At 29.9% G+C, this 16,833-nt stretch overlaps 2 protein-coding genes and 2 long non-coding RNA genes across 4 annotated transcripts; 3 read left to right on the top strand and 1 right to left on the bottom strand.

The window, feature by feature from the left end:
• Nucleotides 1–214: 214 nt before the first annotated feature.
• Nucleotides 215–2,068, top strand: LOC107369300 (uncharacterized). Its single transcript, XM_025162298.2, has 2 exons — nucleotides 215–357; nucleotides 459–2,068. The coding sequence occupies exons 1-2, from the start codon at nucleotides 303–305 to the stop codon at nucleotides 1,787–1,789; spliced, it is 1,386 nt and encodes a 461-aa protein (XP_025018066.2). The 5' UTR covers nucleotides 215–302; the 3' UTR covers nucleotides 1,790–2,068.
• Nucleotides 2,069–2,403: 335 nt separating this feature from the next.
• LOC107369314 (uncharacterized) lies at nucleotides 2,404–14,801 on the bottom strand. The gene is made up of 4 exons (XM_015937277.3): nucleotides 14,257–14,801; nucleotides 7,567–7,851; nucleotides 3,762–3,881; nucleotides 2,404–3,344 (listed from the first exon to the last, which is right to left on the bottom strand). The coding sequence occupies exons 1-4, from the start codon at nucleotides 14,339–14,341 to the stop codon at nucleotides 2,671–2,673; spliced, it is 1,164 nt and encodes a 387-aa protein (XP_015792763.2). The 5' UTR covers nucleotides 14,342–14,801; the 3' UTR covers nucleotides 2,404–2,670.
• On the top strand, nucleotides 8,033–11,066 carry LOC107369377 (uncharacterized). The gene is made up of 5 exons (XR_001570286.3): nucleotides 8,033–8,435; nucleotides 9,020–9,092; nucleotides 9,163–9,459; nucleotides 9,542–9,777; nucleotides 10,540–11,066. It is a non-coding gene; the product is annotated as an uncharacterized LOC107369377 (long non-coding RNA).
• On the top strand, nucleotides 13,324–16,795 carry LOC107369383 (uncharacterized). The gene is made up of 3 exons (XR_001570296.3): nucleotides 13,324–13,688; nucleotides 15,530–15,812; nucleotides 15,890–16,795. It is a non-coding gene; the product is annotated as an uncharacterized LOC107369383 (long non-coding RNA).
• The last annotated feature ends 38 nt before the right edge of the window (nucleotides 16,796–16,833 follow it).

The following is a 16,833-nucleotide window of genomic DNA, read 5'->3' as shown; positions in this document are numbered from 1 at the left end:
GGTACTGTTTATATATGCAATGAAATATTTTTTCAAGTATAGAAATAGCCCCAGAATAATATTTCCGAAGCAGAAAAATATTTTTATTGAGAAAGAAATCGAATCACCGCCAAAGATTAAAGAAACAATCAGAGATGAGATTAAACCACCAAAGTTAGAAAGAAGAAGAAGAACCAAAAAAACACTGGTAAAATGCAGTTCACTTGGAAATATTCGTGATCTCTGTTTTTGAAGCTATGATTTGAAACAAATGAATTAAAATCTTATTGTAAATTGAACTTTAATTACCTACTGGATCTTAAATGATGAAAACAAATCATCAGCTGTTCCATAGCGTTTACATGCTCACTAGATGGCGTAAGTAGCTCGGCTTTATTAGCCAATTTAAAATTGAATTAACGTTAATTATTGCCATCTCTTGATTTTAATTTGTGTCCTTTTTATTCAATAATTTCCAGCTTTTCTAAATATCAAAGTTTATGTTTATCAATCATTTGTCGTTACCATTATGAACAATGATAAAAAGCCCGCCAAGTATAGTTTGGGTGACAAAGTACTTGCTCGTTGGGTTGATGGAAGACGTTATCCTGGAATGATTGATCAAATTTTAACTAATGGAAATTATATCATCTTCTTTGAGGATGGAGCTCGAAAAAGTGTTAAACCAATGCATATTGAATTAAATTTAAAGCCAATCCCAAGGTTGGAGTATCCATTTGCTGATCCCAAGGAACTTGCAGAAATTCATGAAAGTGATTTGTGTGATTATATTATCAAGTGCATATGTGAGTCTACCAAAGATGTTGGTATTTTAGTGCAATGTGAATATTGTAGTTCATGGCAACATGCTACATGCATTGGAATTGAAACAAATGAAGATCTTCCCAATGCTTACACTTGCTACGTTTGTAAAAACCCGGAAAAAGTTTACGCAAGTCGTCGTTATTGTCATGATTCATCCTGGTTGAAAAAAGGAAAGTTACCTTGTTTCTCAAGTACAGAGGAACAGTCTTCAAACAATCAAGAAAGTAAAGTTGCAGCAGTTAATCTTCTTCTTGATGCCGCTATGGAATGTGTTTGGATAATTCATGGACTCAAAAATCAAATCTCTTTATTAGAAGGAACTAAAGAATCAATTAATCTTAACTTATGTAACAAACCATCGATAAAAAATGATGAATCAACTTTACTCAAATCAAGCAAAGAAACCAAATCTGAGGAAACTTCAATTTTACAGTCTTATTTATCAATCAAAGATTCAAGCCCTGCTAAACATTTAGCCCGCGATAAATCAAGCGCGAGTCCAGATCAAATTTACCTTAAATTACCTTCCAATTCAAAAGCTAATGTAAAACATAACCTTCAAGTTGACCAAATTATTGAGGAGCCTTCAAAAAGTCATTGCGAAGTAGCCGATGAAGAGATTATTAATCAAAAATCTACTAGTAAATTATCACCTCTCGATACTCATGTGGATACTCGCAAAAAGCAATTACTTGAACATATTCTAGGTGTTAAATCTCGACTAGAAAATAGATTAAGTTACATTGAGGCCAAGATTGATGATATTGAAAAAGACTATAATTTGAATCTCGATCCGGACGAAATTGAGAAAGAAGAAGCAAAGTTCCGAAAAACAATTAAACTTTTTTACCGTGAATTGAAATTAGTTATGGATCTCAGCCGTTACCAAAAAAAGAGACAAATGGGTCAAGATAAACAACGAAAGGAATTAGAACACAAAATTGGCAATGAAACGACAAAACAAAAAGATTCTGAATCGAGCTAACATTGAGCTATTTAATATTGGCTCTTTTAAATTTTCTTAATCAAATTGTATCATTTTGTCCGATTGGCGAATCAAGGATTGATCAATCAGAAGATCGGGCTTCTACCTCATGTTAACATTTAAAATATTCAATTGTTCAAAAGCACTTTTTTAATTGTATTCAATTTTATTTTTGTATTAATATTTTTTTAAGCAGTTGTATTTACATTGACATCTAATAAGAAACATACAAAACAACATTGAAAGAAAAGTTTAAATACAAAGACATTTTACACATCATTTACTGAATCATGATTTTTTAAAATTTAAATATATTCAAATTGATTTTAGATTATTTGTTGTAATATCAAAAGATTTGTTTCCTTATAAGCGAGTTACAATAAAAATTACTTGATTTTTAGACTTGTTACTTGATAGAAAAGATTAAATTGAAAAAACAAAATATCTTGAAATCAGATTCGTTATTAAGAAAGATTGGTCATGAAACTGAATCCAAGTGAAGCTCGTATTACATCAAGTGCTATCCAAAGTCTAATCAGTCAAGTAGGCTCAACTAGAATGTTAATGATTATTAATGGAGATGATTATATTAAAAATGAAATCAACAGCGAGAATAGAAGAGGAAATGATGATATTTTTACAAAATTTTTACAAAGATGTTTCCATTAAGAAAACTAGATAATTCTAAAGATTGCCCGTGATCAAATATACAATGGATGTGATTTCAATAGTTGATTAATGGCTGAAGTTTTAGCTATTTTATACAATAATTCATGTTCCTTTCAATGTTTGATGAATTGGAAGACTTGGGTTTGATCTTAGATGCTCTTTTGATCCAATATTTTGGGGACAAGCAGTATAATGTTGAAAGATATTATTGATCAACAAAGATAACCATAAGGTGTTTTCATAGCGAAATTGGGTTTAAGATCAAACTCCAATGGTGACTCGTAAATTACAGACGAGTCAACTGGTGAACTGGCCTTATCACTGGGAACAGTCCTAAGCTCATTTGAATGATTATGAGATACAATTGTAAAATGGGACGGAGTCATTTGATTCACTGGACGTGGCATTGTGGGCGGTGGAGGAGGTGGAAATGACGGTTGCCTTGGTGGAGTTGAATGAAGGCTGTGATGATGTTGGTGAGGATGATGTGAGTGATGTGAAGGTGTTGTTAATCCAGTGAAACTTGCATGACCCGGAGTTGAATGATTATTGAGTGAAGTACTGTGGTTATTGCTGTTGGCATCAGTTATTGGATACATACTGTAATGCCTAGTTTCGTGGTCTAAATTGTTTGCAGCACCAAACAGACCATTGGATCGGTCAAGAACTTGATTAAATTTAGGGTTAATCGGTGAGCGCAGTTTAACATAGGATAATAACAGCAAGAGAATGATTAAGACTAGAAAAGTTGCTCCAACAGACGCAATTACAAAGGGCAATGTTAATTTGTCCGACCAAATGTCATCAGCTTTGGTTGATCCCGATATTTTAGGTCCATGAGATGGATTTAATGAACTGATGGCATCAAATGAATCCATTGGGTCAACTAAAAGAAGTGATAAAGAAATTGTTATTAATCCAAATTAAATATCTTCTTATGGTAGGTTAGGAAATTGATTTTCATCATTTTTTCCACCATTGATACCAATTTGTAATTTTGATCAAATCGGATTATTTCACTGGAAAATCCATCTTAAATCAATATTCTGTAAATTGTAAACAATTGTTGTCATCAATAAAAATTTTCATTTTCACCTTACATTTCGTCTTAAATGAAGTGAAACTTTTTTTTTACTGTAGATTTGAGGGTTCCACTGGTTTAAATTAAATTGATTCCTAACAATTTACTCAATGGTATCCAACTCTCTGGTGTATCAGGGTGAAAAGAAATGATAAACTTCAAAGTAAACCAGGAAAAAACATGTTTTTTCTGTAAGAAGCTTATTGACTTCCAATTACTTACCTGAAAAAGATGTTGAATCTTCATCAATTCTTTCAATTTCCAGCATCGCAATTGAAGTAGTTGAAGGTGTTGTTGATTTAGGAGCAGTTGTAGTGGTTGAAATTGGTAGACCATTTTTATCTATTAATAACGATAAATAATACAAAATGTAAGAAAAACAATCAAAAGGTATTTCAACGTTTCAAGATGATTCGGAATTAAGAATGGATTTTACTTCAGAAAAGATTGAATGTCTCTCTAAGTATCTTGTTTTGAACAACAAAAATACAATTTAATAACAATAAGCTTATTCATTGAATTGATATTGACTTTGTAAAGATGTTTTCATATGATAATTGGAAACAATTTTGAGTCCAATGTAAACAGTTAACTGAACCATTAACATAATCAATATTTTTGTATCATCTTGATGTAATTATTATATAATTGCAACAATCATATTGTAAATATTAACAAACACTGTCTTTGTTTTCAATATTTGTATTTGTATCAAGTTGTTGGATGTTGATTCAAGCTATTGATTAGATGATTTCTTGAAGATTCAGATGAAATAATCAAGTTATCCTAAGGCGTTTAACAACATCATGTTTACATTGAACTGTCCGCTATTGAATAGAGTAACTATTAAATATTGAATTGAAAGATAATATTGAATTTGGTGATCTGATTTACTAATTGACTTTTTATGCTGTTAACTTGATAAGGAGAAATTGAAAAGGAATGATTCTCAATGGAATTTTGAGGATTCTCAGATTGTTACTTGTTACTTTCATGGAAACTGAATCTTCATTTATTCATCCTTGATCAATTACCACCAAGAATTGCACCATAAAATGATCCTGAATAACAACATTAGGTAAATTCATTTTGTTTACTCAAACGTAAATCACTTTCAGCTTTTCCCTTTTCAACAACTGAAACAACATTTTCAACAAACCCATTCACAGGTAAAGAGAAACAGAAGTCAAGATGAAAATGTAATAATACATGATAATGATCATGAGATGGTGAATGGTGATAATCATGATAATGAAACACAGAGTAACAAATTAAGGTGATAAACATTAACTTGATATTGGCCAGTTTTGGTTTCCCTTTTCATAGGAATACACTTTTGTTAATTGTGAAAGTCAAAAAAGTCAAACTTAATGATATAATAATCATAATAATCTAATTAAATTAGCATAATGTTTTAATTCTTTACCCTAAACGACTTGTAATTTGATCATTTAAATTGACCATTTACATAAGTTAATCATTTTGATACTTGATATGATTGAAACAAAAGGTAGAGTTACATTGATTCAAAACTGACCATTTGATATGACAAATCAATTTCAATAGTTGATGGTTTCATTTTGAAAGACAAAATTGAATAGCAACTTGATTCTTTAGTAAATCAGATTCCAAGAGTATATTTCATGAGCCAATATCTGCATGTTAATCAGGAAGCTGATCAGCTTGATTAATAGTCATTAAATCTAAATAGTAATCCAACAATTAAAAGGGAAAATGAAAGATTGTCTGATTGTGATGACAAGACGCAAACATAGAGATTGAATGAGGTTATTGAAGCGTATTTGTATCACAATTTCAATTTGGTACCATTAGAGTTTCAACTCTCATGAGTATTTCATCTTCATCATTCTGATTCCCTCCTCAAATCGGATCAACAGTTTTGTTGAAGCAAAAAATTGAAAGCACACACACTAACAGAATAGGCAAAAGGCAAGTAGGAATACAAAAAAAAATCCTATTGAAACAGTTGTTTGTTGTTCCCTTTTTAAATCAGCCTCATCTTCATCTCATTCAGAGCTTAGTTAAGCTAGCTTAACAGTAAATTTTATCCTCATCTTTTTCTTGTCTCTTCCTAGCTGTTTGTTAAATAAATAGAGTAACTAGAAAGACTATTTTTAATGAAAGGCATTCCTTGAAGATGCAAAACATCATCCTTTTCAATCATCAACTCCATTATGTAAAAAGAAGATGAAAATTTTACAAAAATCAATTTCAAGTGCAAATAACCAAACATTGAACTTGAGTGAAAATCATTTTGTAGCAAAATATCATCTTTATTTAGCTTTATTTAGCTTTATTATTAATGATTATGATGATGGACAAAAACAATGTTTAGTAAACAGTTTATTATTATTTTGATTGTCATTTTGATTGGTGACAGTTTGTTTTCCTGATGAATTAACGCAAATTTAAAACACAAATTTATCACTCATCTAGTGACAATTTGACAATGGTATGGTTATTTGAATGTGATCCATTAAATTATTTGGTATTTCATTTACAATGATAATTTTGAGCCTTTTTTCAACTCTCACAGTTTTGATGGAAAGCCAGAAATAATGGTTCTTGTTGTACTATCATTGTGAATAGCTTTAGTTGACAGTTGACTATATTGAACTGGAAATATCTTTCAATGAACCTTTAGTTAACTGATTGAAACCATTGAATCTTAGTTTTCTTGCTCTTGTTCACCCTAAAATCCGTTATCTTCTTCACCCATTAAATGTGGAGGAGAAAAAGGATGAAGATGAATGAGAAGAAGGAGAAAAATCTCAAAGGAATTCTGATTCAAACCTATTAACATGGGCTTGATAAGATAGTTGTTGATTCAGGTTGTTCAACCTTTTTTTACATCATGAATCCTTTTACCATTGTAACCACCAATGGACATGGAAATCAAAATGGAAATGTTCATCTTCTTTCTTTCATTTGGTGGTTGATAATTTAATGATAATCAAGATTTATGACCAATCTGTTTGTGTTACAATAAGAAGGCAAAAATACGGTAAAAGGTATCGAGTTGACAGCAATACAATTAACTTCATTGGTTTGTTTTATCGTTCATTTTGTTTTCTAATCTAACTGAAACACTCTTCGCAAACAAATCAATACACTGGAATCTTGATTGATTCACAATTAACAAGTGAGACTGTTAATTGTTCAAATCTGCATTTCATGAGACAAACCTTTATCACATGTTTAAACACGACTTCAAGTTGGATAACTTGTTGATTGTTTCAGAGTTTGATTCAAATGTCAATTTGAATGTATTATTTGCATTTACAGTTTGATAGCAACTACGGTTAGTCAAAAAGGGTTGAAACATTAAACATTAATCATTCATTAATATCCTTTGACTTAATTTTTGGGTAAAATCTGTCACTCATTTTGTGCTTTTTATCTTATGGGTTGAAGCTCATTATAAAGTAATCTTCATGTTGAGGAAATTCTGGAAATTAATAATTTTGATAAATAGCATCTTCTTATTACTTGGTAAATCATTAAGATATAAAAAGAGCTGATGAACAACATTTTTTGATAAATTGATAAACGCAGGGCTGTACATTCAGAGGTATAACTAACGACTATTTAAAGGAAATTTGTGGGTGAAAATTGTAACCTTTAACTAAAGTAGATACACATATTACAATATAACTGCAAGAATCACTCTCATGGGTGAAATAATGATAATGATAATGTAATATTGAAGAAGCACTGGAACCATGAAATAGCCAGGTAACCTGGAGAAGACAAAATTTGAGCATAAACATGCAAACAAAAGTAAAGGTCATAACCATAAAGAGAAGTAAAATGTTGCAAGAAATTTCAATCTTTTTTCTAGCTATTTTAGATTTTCTTTTTTGCCTGAAAAATAACAGTTTTCCGAATCATCTTAAATGTATTTTAGGATACTTGAAATGCCAAGGTATGAAAATGGGTATAAAAATGGTTAACTTTTGACCAAATGGTAAAGTTAAATTGTATTTGAATTGGGTTATACACTTACCAAAAACTATTAGTTGAACAGTCATTTCCACAGAACCAAATCCATTTATGGCTGAACATTTGTACATTCCTGAATCTGTTAATTCTGTATCTATAATCCGAAGACTTCCGCTTGAAGTTGGACGGTGACGGTTGTCAAAAACTGTCAATGAGGAACCATCTTTGGACCATTCAATAAACATATTTTCATCTCGATCAACTGGACATGGAAGAACTGCTAAAGAACCTTCTTCAACAGCAAGTTTACGATCAATTCCTTTCGTACGTGAAACGGGTCGAGGTGGATCTTAAATTTAAACATTAAAATATCAATTAAATAGTTAACAACAAAGGATAATAAAATATTGACATACAATAATCAATTGATAGGCAAAAATGAAAAAAGCTGATCAAAAATTTAAGACGAGATTGCAGCTTTTCTGAAACACTGCCATCTAATGAGTTATATGTCACCTTAAATCCGTTTATATTTTTATTGTAACGCGTATCAGATTACATAAGTTACCTTTCACCCTTTTTTCAGTTTCTTGTTTCTTCTTAAATATTTTTTGATTTACTTGTCTGCTTTGACCGATTTATGCAAATTAATCAACAATTTACGCTATTTATGAAGTCTAAAGCTACATAAATGATGTATTTAATGTGTAACAAGTGATTATTTAAAGCTTAAGTTCAATGGTCTTTAGTCTCAACCATCTATGTGTTTAAGAAATATCAACTAGTTTACATGGAATTATTTCAATAAATTGTGTTAATTTATGATGTGAAAATGGACTAATTTGATAAAAGATTTCATTCTTGTCTGATTATTTGTCAAATTTCACATTTTTATTGGAGTCATCTTCTAGTTCTTATTTGCCAATGTGGATGGTAAGTAGCTCTTGAAGCTCTTTTTTAATGTCTCCTCTCTCGTCATCTCTTTTCAATCTCTCATATTGAATGTGACAATTCATGCATTATCATAGATCATTGAGTTTATGCAAAAATAACGATAAAAAAGATGATGAAGATGGCTAGATAAAATATTGAAGAAAGAGAGGGAAAAAAAGCTAAGGACTCTTGAGAGGTTCATGTCTATTATATTATAAAAATGAAATCTGAGATGAAGTTGAGTCCATTGATAAGATCATTGAGAGGCAAATTTGAAATGCAATGCATTTTAAATGTAAACCTCATGAGAATGAAAGTGCTTTCACTATTATTAACAAACCATCATAATTATTGTTATAATAATCTTCATCATCTTCATCTGTATTTGACTCATCCACATAATTATATCGCAAATAAATCTTAGTCAATGTTAACCAGCCATTCAACATTTCCTTATGAACCATATAGACAAAACAATCTATTAGTGATTATCTTTTTAGTCTTGTTACAGTAACCCAATCAAATATCCAACCCAACCAACCCAAAATAACTTAATGACTAAAGTCCTAAACCAATTGTCCAAGCTTTATTAGGTGGTGATGAAAATGTCTATGAAAGTGGATAATGAAATCAATTTGAATTGTAACAATTTGAAGGGTAAGTCAATATTTTCTCTCCAATTATTTCATATTAAATATTAATCTATTCATCTCTATTTTTATTACAGATATTTGACTGTTAATTGGGCTTAAAGCATAAAATTGAATATAATGAGGAAAAATTGTGATTGACAGTTAACATAATCATCACCTTAACTGCAATCTCCTTTGCTTTCAACTGCATCATTATCAATTTAATTATGTATTCACAAGTTTCCCGTTTAATTTAAATACTGTCATATTCAAATGTAGCTTCCTACCAGATAATAACATTGGCAAATCGTACGAAAAATTCATTCCATTATTCCTTGTATCAACACAAAAGGAAATTGTTTTTCTTCCCAACTCCTCAGGTTTACTATTAGGTAAAGCACTATTTTTACCCTTTATATACCAACTATATCAACAAATTAATCTTTATTTTACTCTTTATCTCTCTAATTACAGGCAAACACAAACCAACCAACCAGAAATACCTTTTAATCAACCTTGATTAATATACATCATTATCAACTCATCATTCTGGATGTTGTTTGGACCAAAAAAAACCAGAAAAGCTAAAAACAAATTGAAATGAAGGAGGATCAATTAATTAACCTGCAAACTAATCAATTACCATCAATAATGGTCAAAGACAACTCGAAACCAATGGACATGGAGCCGATGCTGCAAGATATCTTGAGGTGTAAATGAATGAATTTTGAATCAACTGTTAAGGCTTGAAAGGTTAACAGTTTCAGATTGACCATGATTGAGCAAAATTGAAAATATCGATTTGTTGTGATTTGAAATTTTTACTCTTGGTTTAATCCTGAACCTGGTAAATATTTCAAAAATTGAGCAACAATATAAAAACAATTCAATAATGATTTACGTGTTCATCGACTATTAGTTTGAAATGTTTTTTTGATCGTTTGTTAAACATATTGAACAATCAACTTATCATCATTATTTTGTTGATATAAAGGATGTTCAATTGTTATTATTCAGTAAATGACAATCAAATGGAAAGCAAGAGGAAAACTTGAAGACTCTTAAAGATTAGAAAGTTCATATTTCGTTTCTGTGAAATCATTTCAAAGTAAATATTATTGAGGTAACAACACAAAAAGAGATACACTCAAAGATGAGGATGAAAAGTAGAGATGAAAGGGAAAGATGAAGATAAAGAATCAACAATTTGTTGATAAAACAATAACAACAATCTTTTCAGTTGAAGTAAAAAATAAACTGGAAAAAAATATAAAACATCTTTTAATGTCAACCTAATAGCTTTCAGAGATTCTTGTATTTCCTTTTGTTAAAACCTTAACAGTTATCTGAGATCAAATTTTGCTCCATGGTCATCATCATTATGGTCATCATATAGTTGGTTGTTCATAAAATGAAACTCAATGTTACTCACGTAATATTTATTTGCTTCTCTTACCTGTTATCATTAAAAGGTACAAGATAAACATAAAGAAAAAGGATAAAACCCTCTCAAACCTGGACAAATGTTTATCATCAAGATTATCTTGGATAATTTTACTCCTGGTCACCATCAGTAGCAACTGGAAGCTCATCTCTAATGTCCATTAAGATTACAATTTTATTACAATATCAATGGCGATTACCTTTTACTTGAACTACAAAATCGTAAAGCAAGCAACAATGGCAAGCATATTGTCAACAGATGAACCTGCACCAAGTTGAACCATCATTTCAACTGTACTTTTGATTATTTATTCAATATTTACCGACCATCCTACACGATTATCAAATATTTAAAGTTGATAATTCATTCTATTGTTCAATGGTTAATCTTGAATCACAATTGTCATCCAATTTTTTAATTTCAACTCTTTTCCCGACATCTTTTTAATTCATATTCAGTTAAAGCTTCCTATGGTATTAGCTGTTTTCAATCAAGCTGTTTCTCTGTTCATTTCAAAACTGTTTACTTTTTCAATTCACTTCACTTTTTTTCCAATTTGATTGTGAATTTTGTTGATTTTACTTTTTTTTGTTATTGCTGCTTGGCTTAACGGATAATCAATTTTATTTTGATCCCGCATTTTTCAATTCACTGTAAGCTATACACTTGGAGGAGGAGGAGGAAGAGGAAGAAATATATTGATATATAAATTGTAATCTTAAAACAAAGTGAAAATGTTCAATTGAAAAAAGGAGATTCAATTGAAGTCAAAAATTTAATACACATTGAAGCTTTCCATTTTACAATCGTTTCATGATCGAGTTTTACAATTGAAATTTATAAGGAAACAACTCTTGATGTTGGAACATTTTGATTATGATTGAAATAGTTGATATGAAAAAAAAGATGTGCAAATATCATTGAAATGGTTATGTAAAGATTGACACTAAACTTTTAGGTCCAATAACATGGAAACATGTCAATGTTATTATAAATTTCAATTGCGTGATCACCAAGATTATTGTTTCCTATTAATAGATGGAACTTGAGAAAGTATTGAATTTTCAGTTGGATGATCCAATGTATAATTGAGTAAAATCAATAGTTAATAAAGAGGTTAATTAATTTGGTTCAAGCGAGAGTGGGTTAAGCGTTTTTTTGGTGGCAAAAAAATGGGAAGCTTCAACTTGATGGCAATACTGTAAGATGAATGGGTGAAGAACGAGTGGAAATAATTATTTAAATTATTCTAACTTTCTTTTGAAGTTGGTTTTCGTTTTGTTTGTGTCACTTAACAATTAACTTTGCTCATTTTAATCAAATCAATAATTGTTGTGAGTCAATTAGATATGAAAATGTTGACAAGTTTAAATGATTAATGGATTGAGCGTAAGTTATGGAAGGAGAATGAGTTGAGAAATGAAAAATACTTGTTTTATTAGGCAAAACAGAGAGACATTTTTTAATTCATTTCAATGTAATTGCAATGGTTAGTTGGAATTAATTAAATTATTTAAATTCTTGAACATGAAATGAATGTAGAAATGGATAGGAACCCAGCACAAACAAAAGTAAACTGAATAAACAATGGCAAAGGTGAAGAGATATAAAACAATCGCCTTAAATTAATGATTGTCTAACAAAGCTATAACACTTTATGTACCATTTTCCAGGTATTAATTAATAAATTTTGATGAAACTAGGCTGGTTAACGGTCAATAAGGATGGGAATTCATTACATTAACGTCCAATGAAAAGGTTTAACATGAAAAGTGTCCAGGCCTAAGCTTTAAACAAACCATTGGAGTAACACAGTAGCAATAAGAGACACTTAATGTGGTTCAGATGTTTTGTTGGTAATTAAATGTGATCTTAGTGTATACTTTGATGCTGATTAAGATTGAACACAAGATAAACAGATATTAAGACGATGGTTATAATGATAAATATTGATATTAGGATGAAGTGAAATGTTTATGATTAAGAAACATATGCAACACATCAACATGGCTGCCATAATTTTTATGGAGGGACCTTTGAATAATCTTTTAACCGGAAAATGGGTACAATCGAGTGAAAATTAATGTATCTAAGTTGATAAATTATTGATGATGACAGTTGATGGTTACACTATTAACAGTGTGTGTGTATATAAACATGAAATATAATAAAGATGAGATGAGAGTAAAGATGAAGATAAAGGTGAAAGGAAAAAGCATCTTCTGTTTGTCTTATTACAAGGAATAAAGGTAAAGGCTCTCTCTCTCTCTCTGTCTATTCACAAGATATATCTTTGATTCTAAGGTAAATATCATGGGATTCCATGTTAAAGTAACCTGAATACTTTAACAGTCTAATAAATATGAGAGTAACTTTGTTTTTACCTCTTCTTCTTTTCCATCATCTATGTTAATGATGTTGATACCGTTGGAATGATGGGTTTAATATTTGAGTTTCAGGTAAAAAGATACCAGAAAATTGTAACAAATGTAAACGTAAGCCTTTTCAATATAATGATAGCTTTTACCTTTGCTCATTAAATAATCTTGCTCGTTATTCAAAACTTCATTTTGACTGTTATATGCAACAACATAATGATAAATGTATTACCTTGGGATGTAAGAAGGGTTATGAAAAATATTCAAGTTTAATGAAGGGTAAATTGTTGATCGTCTAATTTAATTTCACTTATTTCAGGTAATTTTTTCCCTTTTCAAATGTTTACTTTGTCTGATTTATGATTATTTCAATGTAGAGCAAAGAGTTTTGAAAATAGCGCTTTTATGAAAGTGGCGGTCATTGCTTAATAAATGTCATGTCATTTGTTAAGTCAACTCAAGACTTAAACCTTTATTTGTTTTAGTGATTTTTAATTTGAGTTTAGTCTTTTTTTGTAATTAATTTATTGTGATTAAAACTATGATTAACAGTCTACTTTGAATGACTCTTATTTGGATTTAATGAAGTTACTGTTCGCTGGATAATTAACGAGTCTTGTTTGATGGTGAATCAGTTATATCTGGAGAGATTGAGTTTTAACTTGTGTTGAAGATGGTATAAGATTGATTTGTCTAATCTGTCAATATTAATGGTAAAATGGAATCTGGTTCAATTAATCAAATGAAATGTGATTAAAGTGACAAATTAAATTAAACATGCAACATTTACTTGGATGTGGTAAGTACAAGGAAATACATTATATAATAGTTTATAAAAAATGTATTCAAATGCTGCTCTGTTTTACCCAAAATTAGCAGATCCAATAATGTAAGTGCATTGACTCTAGTTCATGTGAAAGAGTGTTTATTCATTGATATTATATAATTTACTCTTGATTGCAATTTAATTTACTTGACAGTAGACTTTTGATGGTGCAGTTAATTTACCAAATGAAGCTGTAAAAAGCCAGGGATGTCATTTGAATATCAGATGAATCTATCTTGAGATTTGTCAAGATTTGATTGAATGACAGTTAACTGGACAGTTATTTAGCTTCAAACTATTGTGGAGTGTTTGATGTAAAAATACAGATTAAATAAATATGAATATTTAATGAAGAGCTGAACATATTCTGGTAATCGATAAAAGAGATTGAATCAATGGATGAAAATCACTTGTTGAATATGTAAACCCTTTTCTTGAGAGTGTAAAATTGTAAAGATGGGAGTGAAAGTTGAATTGATTAAGGTATTGTATGTCAAAAGTAATCTTTAAATGATTATAAGTTAATCAAAAGTAAACTTACTTTGAGCAAAAATTGTAATCATTTGGGATAAAATGACCGTGATAAACAATGTAACCACTGAGATTGAATATAAAAGGCAATCCATGTTTGATTTTTGTACACTGATACAGATGATAAAAATGTTGTTGATGGTGATTATGGCGATGAATTATTACAATAATAATAATAACTATTGTTGTTAACTACTTGAGAACAAAGTGATTTGATTTAATCCAAAGATGAAAGGTAACAAACAAAAAAAAACTTAACCAAACAAAAAAGCAAAATACAAAAAGTAAACGAAAAGAACCCAAAAAAAGATGAATAAGATTGATGAGTTTCCTATGAAAAGATCATTTTGGTTGATGATAGTTTAATTTGTATGTGGTGTTAACTCAATTATTTTGGTTATTATTGAAAGGGAGTGATAATTATTATGATTAACTGGTTGACAGTAGAGTCAGTTTAATATAGTTGATTGGAAGAAACATTTGATTAAATAACAATAACAAGGAGCAACAAATTGTTGAATCTAAAAGGTAAACCTGACGAGATGAACTTGAATGGTAAAGAATCAATGATAAGGTTATACACTTTTCAGGTTTATCCAATGTGAATATCTTTCTATAGGTGAAGGATGACAAGGAAGATGAGAAGTAGGAGGAGGAAGAAGAAGATGAAGATGAAGAAGATGAAGATGAAGTTGATGATGATGAGAGCGTGTCTTGAGATGTAACTTGAAAGTCTAATAGGGAAGGAAAAGAGTCTGTTGATGATGAGAAGATGATAGACAAGGTAAAGAGTAAACAAATTGGAGGATAAAAGAGGATGAGAATGATGATGATGAATGTAGTAAGGTTAGTGTTTAAGCTTGATAATTAATTATTGATTAGTTTTTAAGAGAACCATGTAAATACAAGTTTAGATTTTTGTATTTGTTTTCCTTGTAATTTTGGTTTTTCCTCCGTTCAGTTTAGCCTTTTGTTTTGTTTCATCTTACCCTGTGCTTTCCTCGTGTTTTACCCTGTTTTTTTTCAATATGATAATTAAGATAAATTCATTAAGGTTGGTTGAACTGATTGAGAGATTGTGATGATAATGATGATACTGTTGATAGTTTGTCAAAAATGTGTGCTGGCAAAAAAAAGATGTGATGAGGAAAAGAGGAAGCTCGGAAGTTTATTAGCTGATGTTGCAAATGTTGATTTTTAATTCATAACAAATGATAATTTTGTTTTATTGCACATTTTTATCCCATTTTAATTAATATTTTTTTTCTCATTCTGGTTTTCAGCTTTGGATTCACCTGATTCACTGGGAACATTGAAAATCAAAGGAGTTTACTTTTTCACCTCTGGATTTAACGTTAATCTTTTGATGTTTCATTACTTTCAATGTAAATTATTTCACCTGTAAATCGATGGACCGAGAGGTTGATTGAAAATCATGGGCAACATTCTTGGTGACAAGATGGTAAAGGTGTGCTTTTGACTGTCAGTAAATATAAGATGAGGATGGAAACAGGGAGGAAAGGAGATAAAAGAAGGTGAAAATTGTGTTGCTGAATCAAATCAAAGGTAAAGTTATGTCTCTTCAGAATCCAGTTTTCATTAGATTTATTTTTCTCTTTTTTTATTCTTTTCTTCTCTTGCAGGGAGTAAATCTGTTGATTCTTGAAAGATGAAACGCAAAAGATTTGAAGCATTTTGTTGGATGATGATAAAAGACCTAAAAAACTGGAAACAAGTGAAATTGATTCTCACTCCTGTCATTTATATTCACTGTAATAAGAATCATTCTTTCTTCCTTGATGGCTTACAAAGTAATGGAGATGATAATAAGCGAGTTAATTCACTTGAAGAGGAACTGGGAATTATTATTCAATAATAATGCTCACAATTATTTGCTTGAAATAAATGAAAAAAAAAGAGGAACCATTTTCTGCAGCTGAATAATGCAAACTTGTATTGTTATACATTGGATCTACATTGGATTTAATATATCGGATTTACGCTGTCTGTTTGTACAAAAGTGAAGCCAACAATTGATTTCGTGATTTACTCATTTCTGGTCGTCATTATGATTACCTCCATAGGATTCATTATTGAAAATTGATTGTAAATGATCTGGATCATAGTCATCAAGAACACTGTGCACTTAAACTTCATTATCTATTCATATTCTCACTTGTTGTGTTGATGAAATCTTATTAACACAGCAATTGAAAATTGAAAGATTAATTATTGGGTTTAGTGTCATTTAAATTATTAATTTACATGTGAATCTTCAATTTAACTTCAACTTGAAATGGTTAAGCATGTTTAAACTCTTTGGCAGACAAAGCATTGTTAAAGTGATTCTCAATCGATTCCATTATGCTAATCAATTTTCAAATGTGATCCACTTTTTTTTGTCTTGCTCATTCAATTTGGAGTATTTGTTTGTAATTTTATTTACATTTTTCATTTCCATGCAAATATTCATAATAATATCATGAAATGCACATTATAATCATCACGATTTCAAGCTGATTAACATTAAACATATTTTTTAATGCCAAGTCACCTTTAGTTATTTATTATTTATCAATACAACATT

The sequence above is a fragment of the Tetranychus urticae genome, chromosome 3, assembly GCF_039701765.1.
Source record: "Tetranychus urticae isolate SD_2017Ah chromosome 3, NJAU_TeUrti_SD_1.0, whole genome shotgun sequence".
Classification (NCBI taxonomy): domain Eukaryota; kingdom Metazoa; phylum Arthropoda; class Arachnida; order Trombidiformes; family Tetranychidae; genus Tetranychus; species Tetranychus urticae.
The sequence above is the reverse complement of the archived record's forward strand: the minus strand, read 5'-3'. Positions and strand labels throughout refer to the sequence as shown.

What these genes read in the sequence shown, in the direction of transcription:
- LOC107369314 (XM_015937277.3), bottom strand. Translation starts at nt 14,341, where the DNA reads ATGGATTGCCTTTTATATTCAATCTCAGTGGTTACATTGTTTATCACG. An exon ending in TGTTCAACTAATAGTTTTTG is followed by an intron (nt 3,882 to 7,566) that starts GTAAGTGTATAA and finishes CGTTATTAATAG; the next exon opens with ATAAAAATGGTCTACCAATT. An exon ending in AGATTCAACATCTTTTTCAG is followed by an intron (nt 3,345 to 3,761) that starts GTAAGTAATTGG and finishes CACTTCTTTTAG; the next exon opens with TTGACCCAATGGATTCATTT.
- LOC107369300 (XM_025162298.2), top strand. Translation starts at nt 303, where the DNA reads ATGATGAAAACAAATCATCAGCTGTTCCATAGCGTTTACATGCTCACT. An exon ending in TTACATGCTCACTAGATGGC is followed by an intron (nt 358 to 458) that starts GTAAGTAGCTCG and finishes AATAATTTCCAG; the next exon opens with CTTTTCTAAATATCAAAGTT.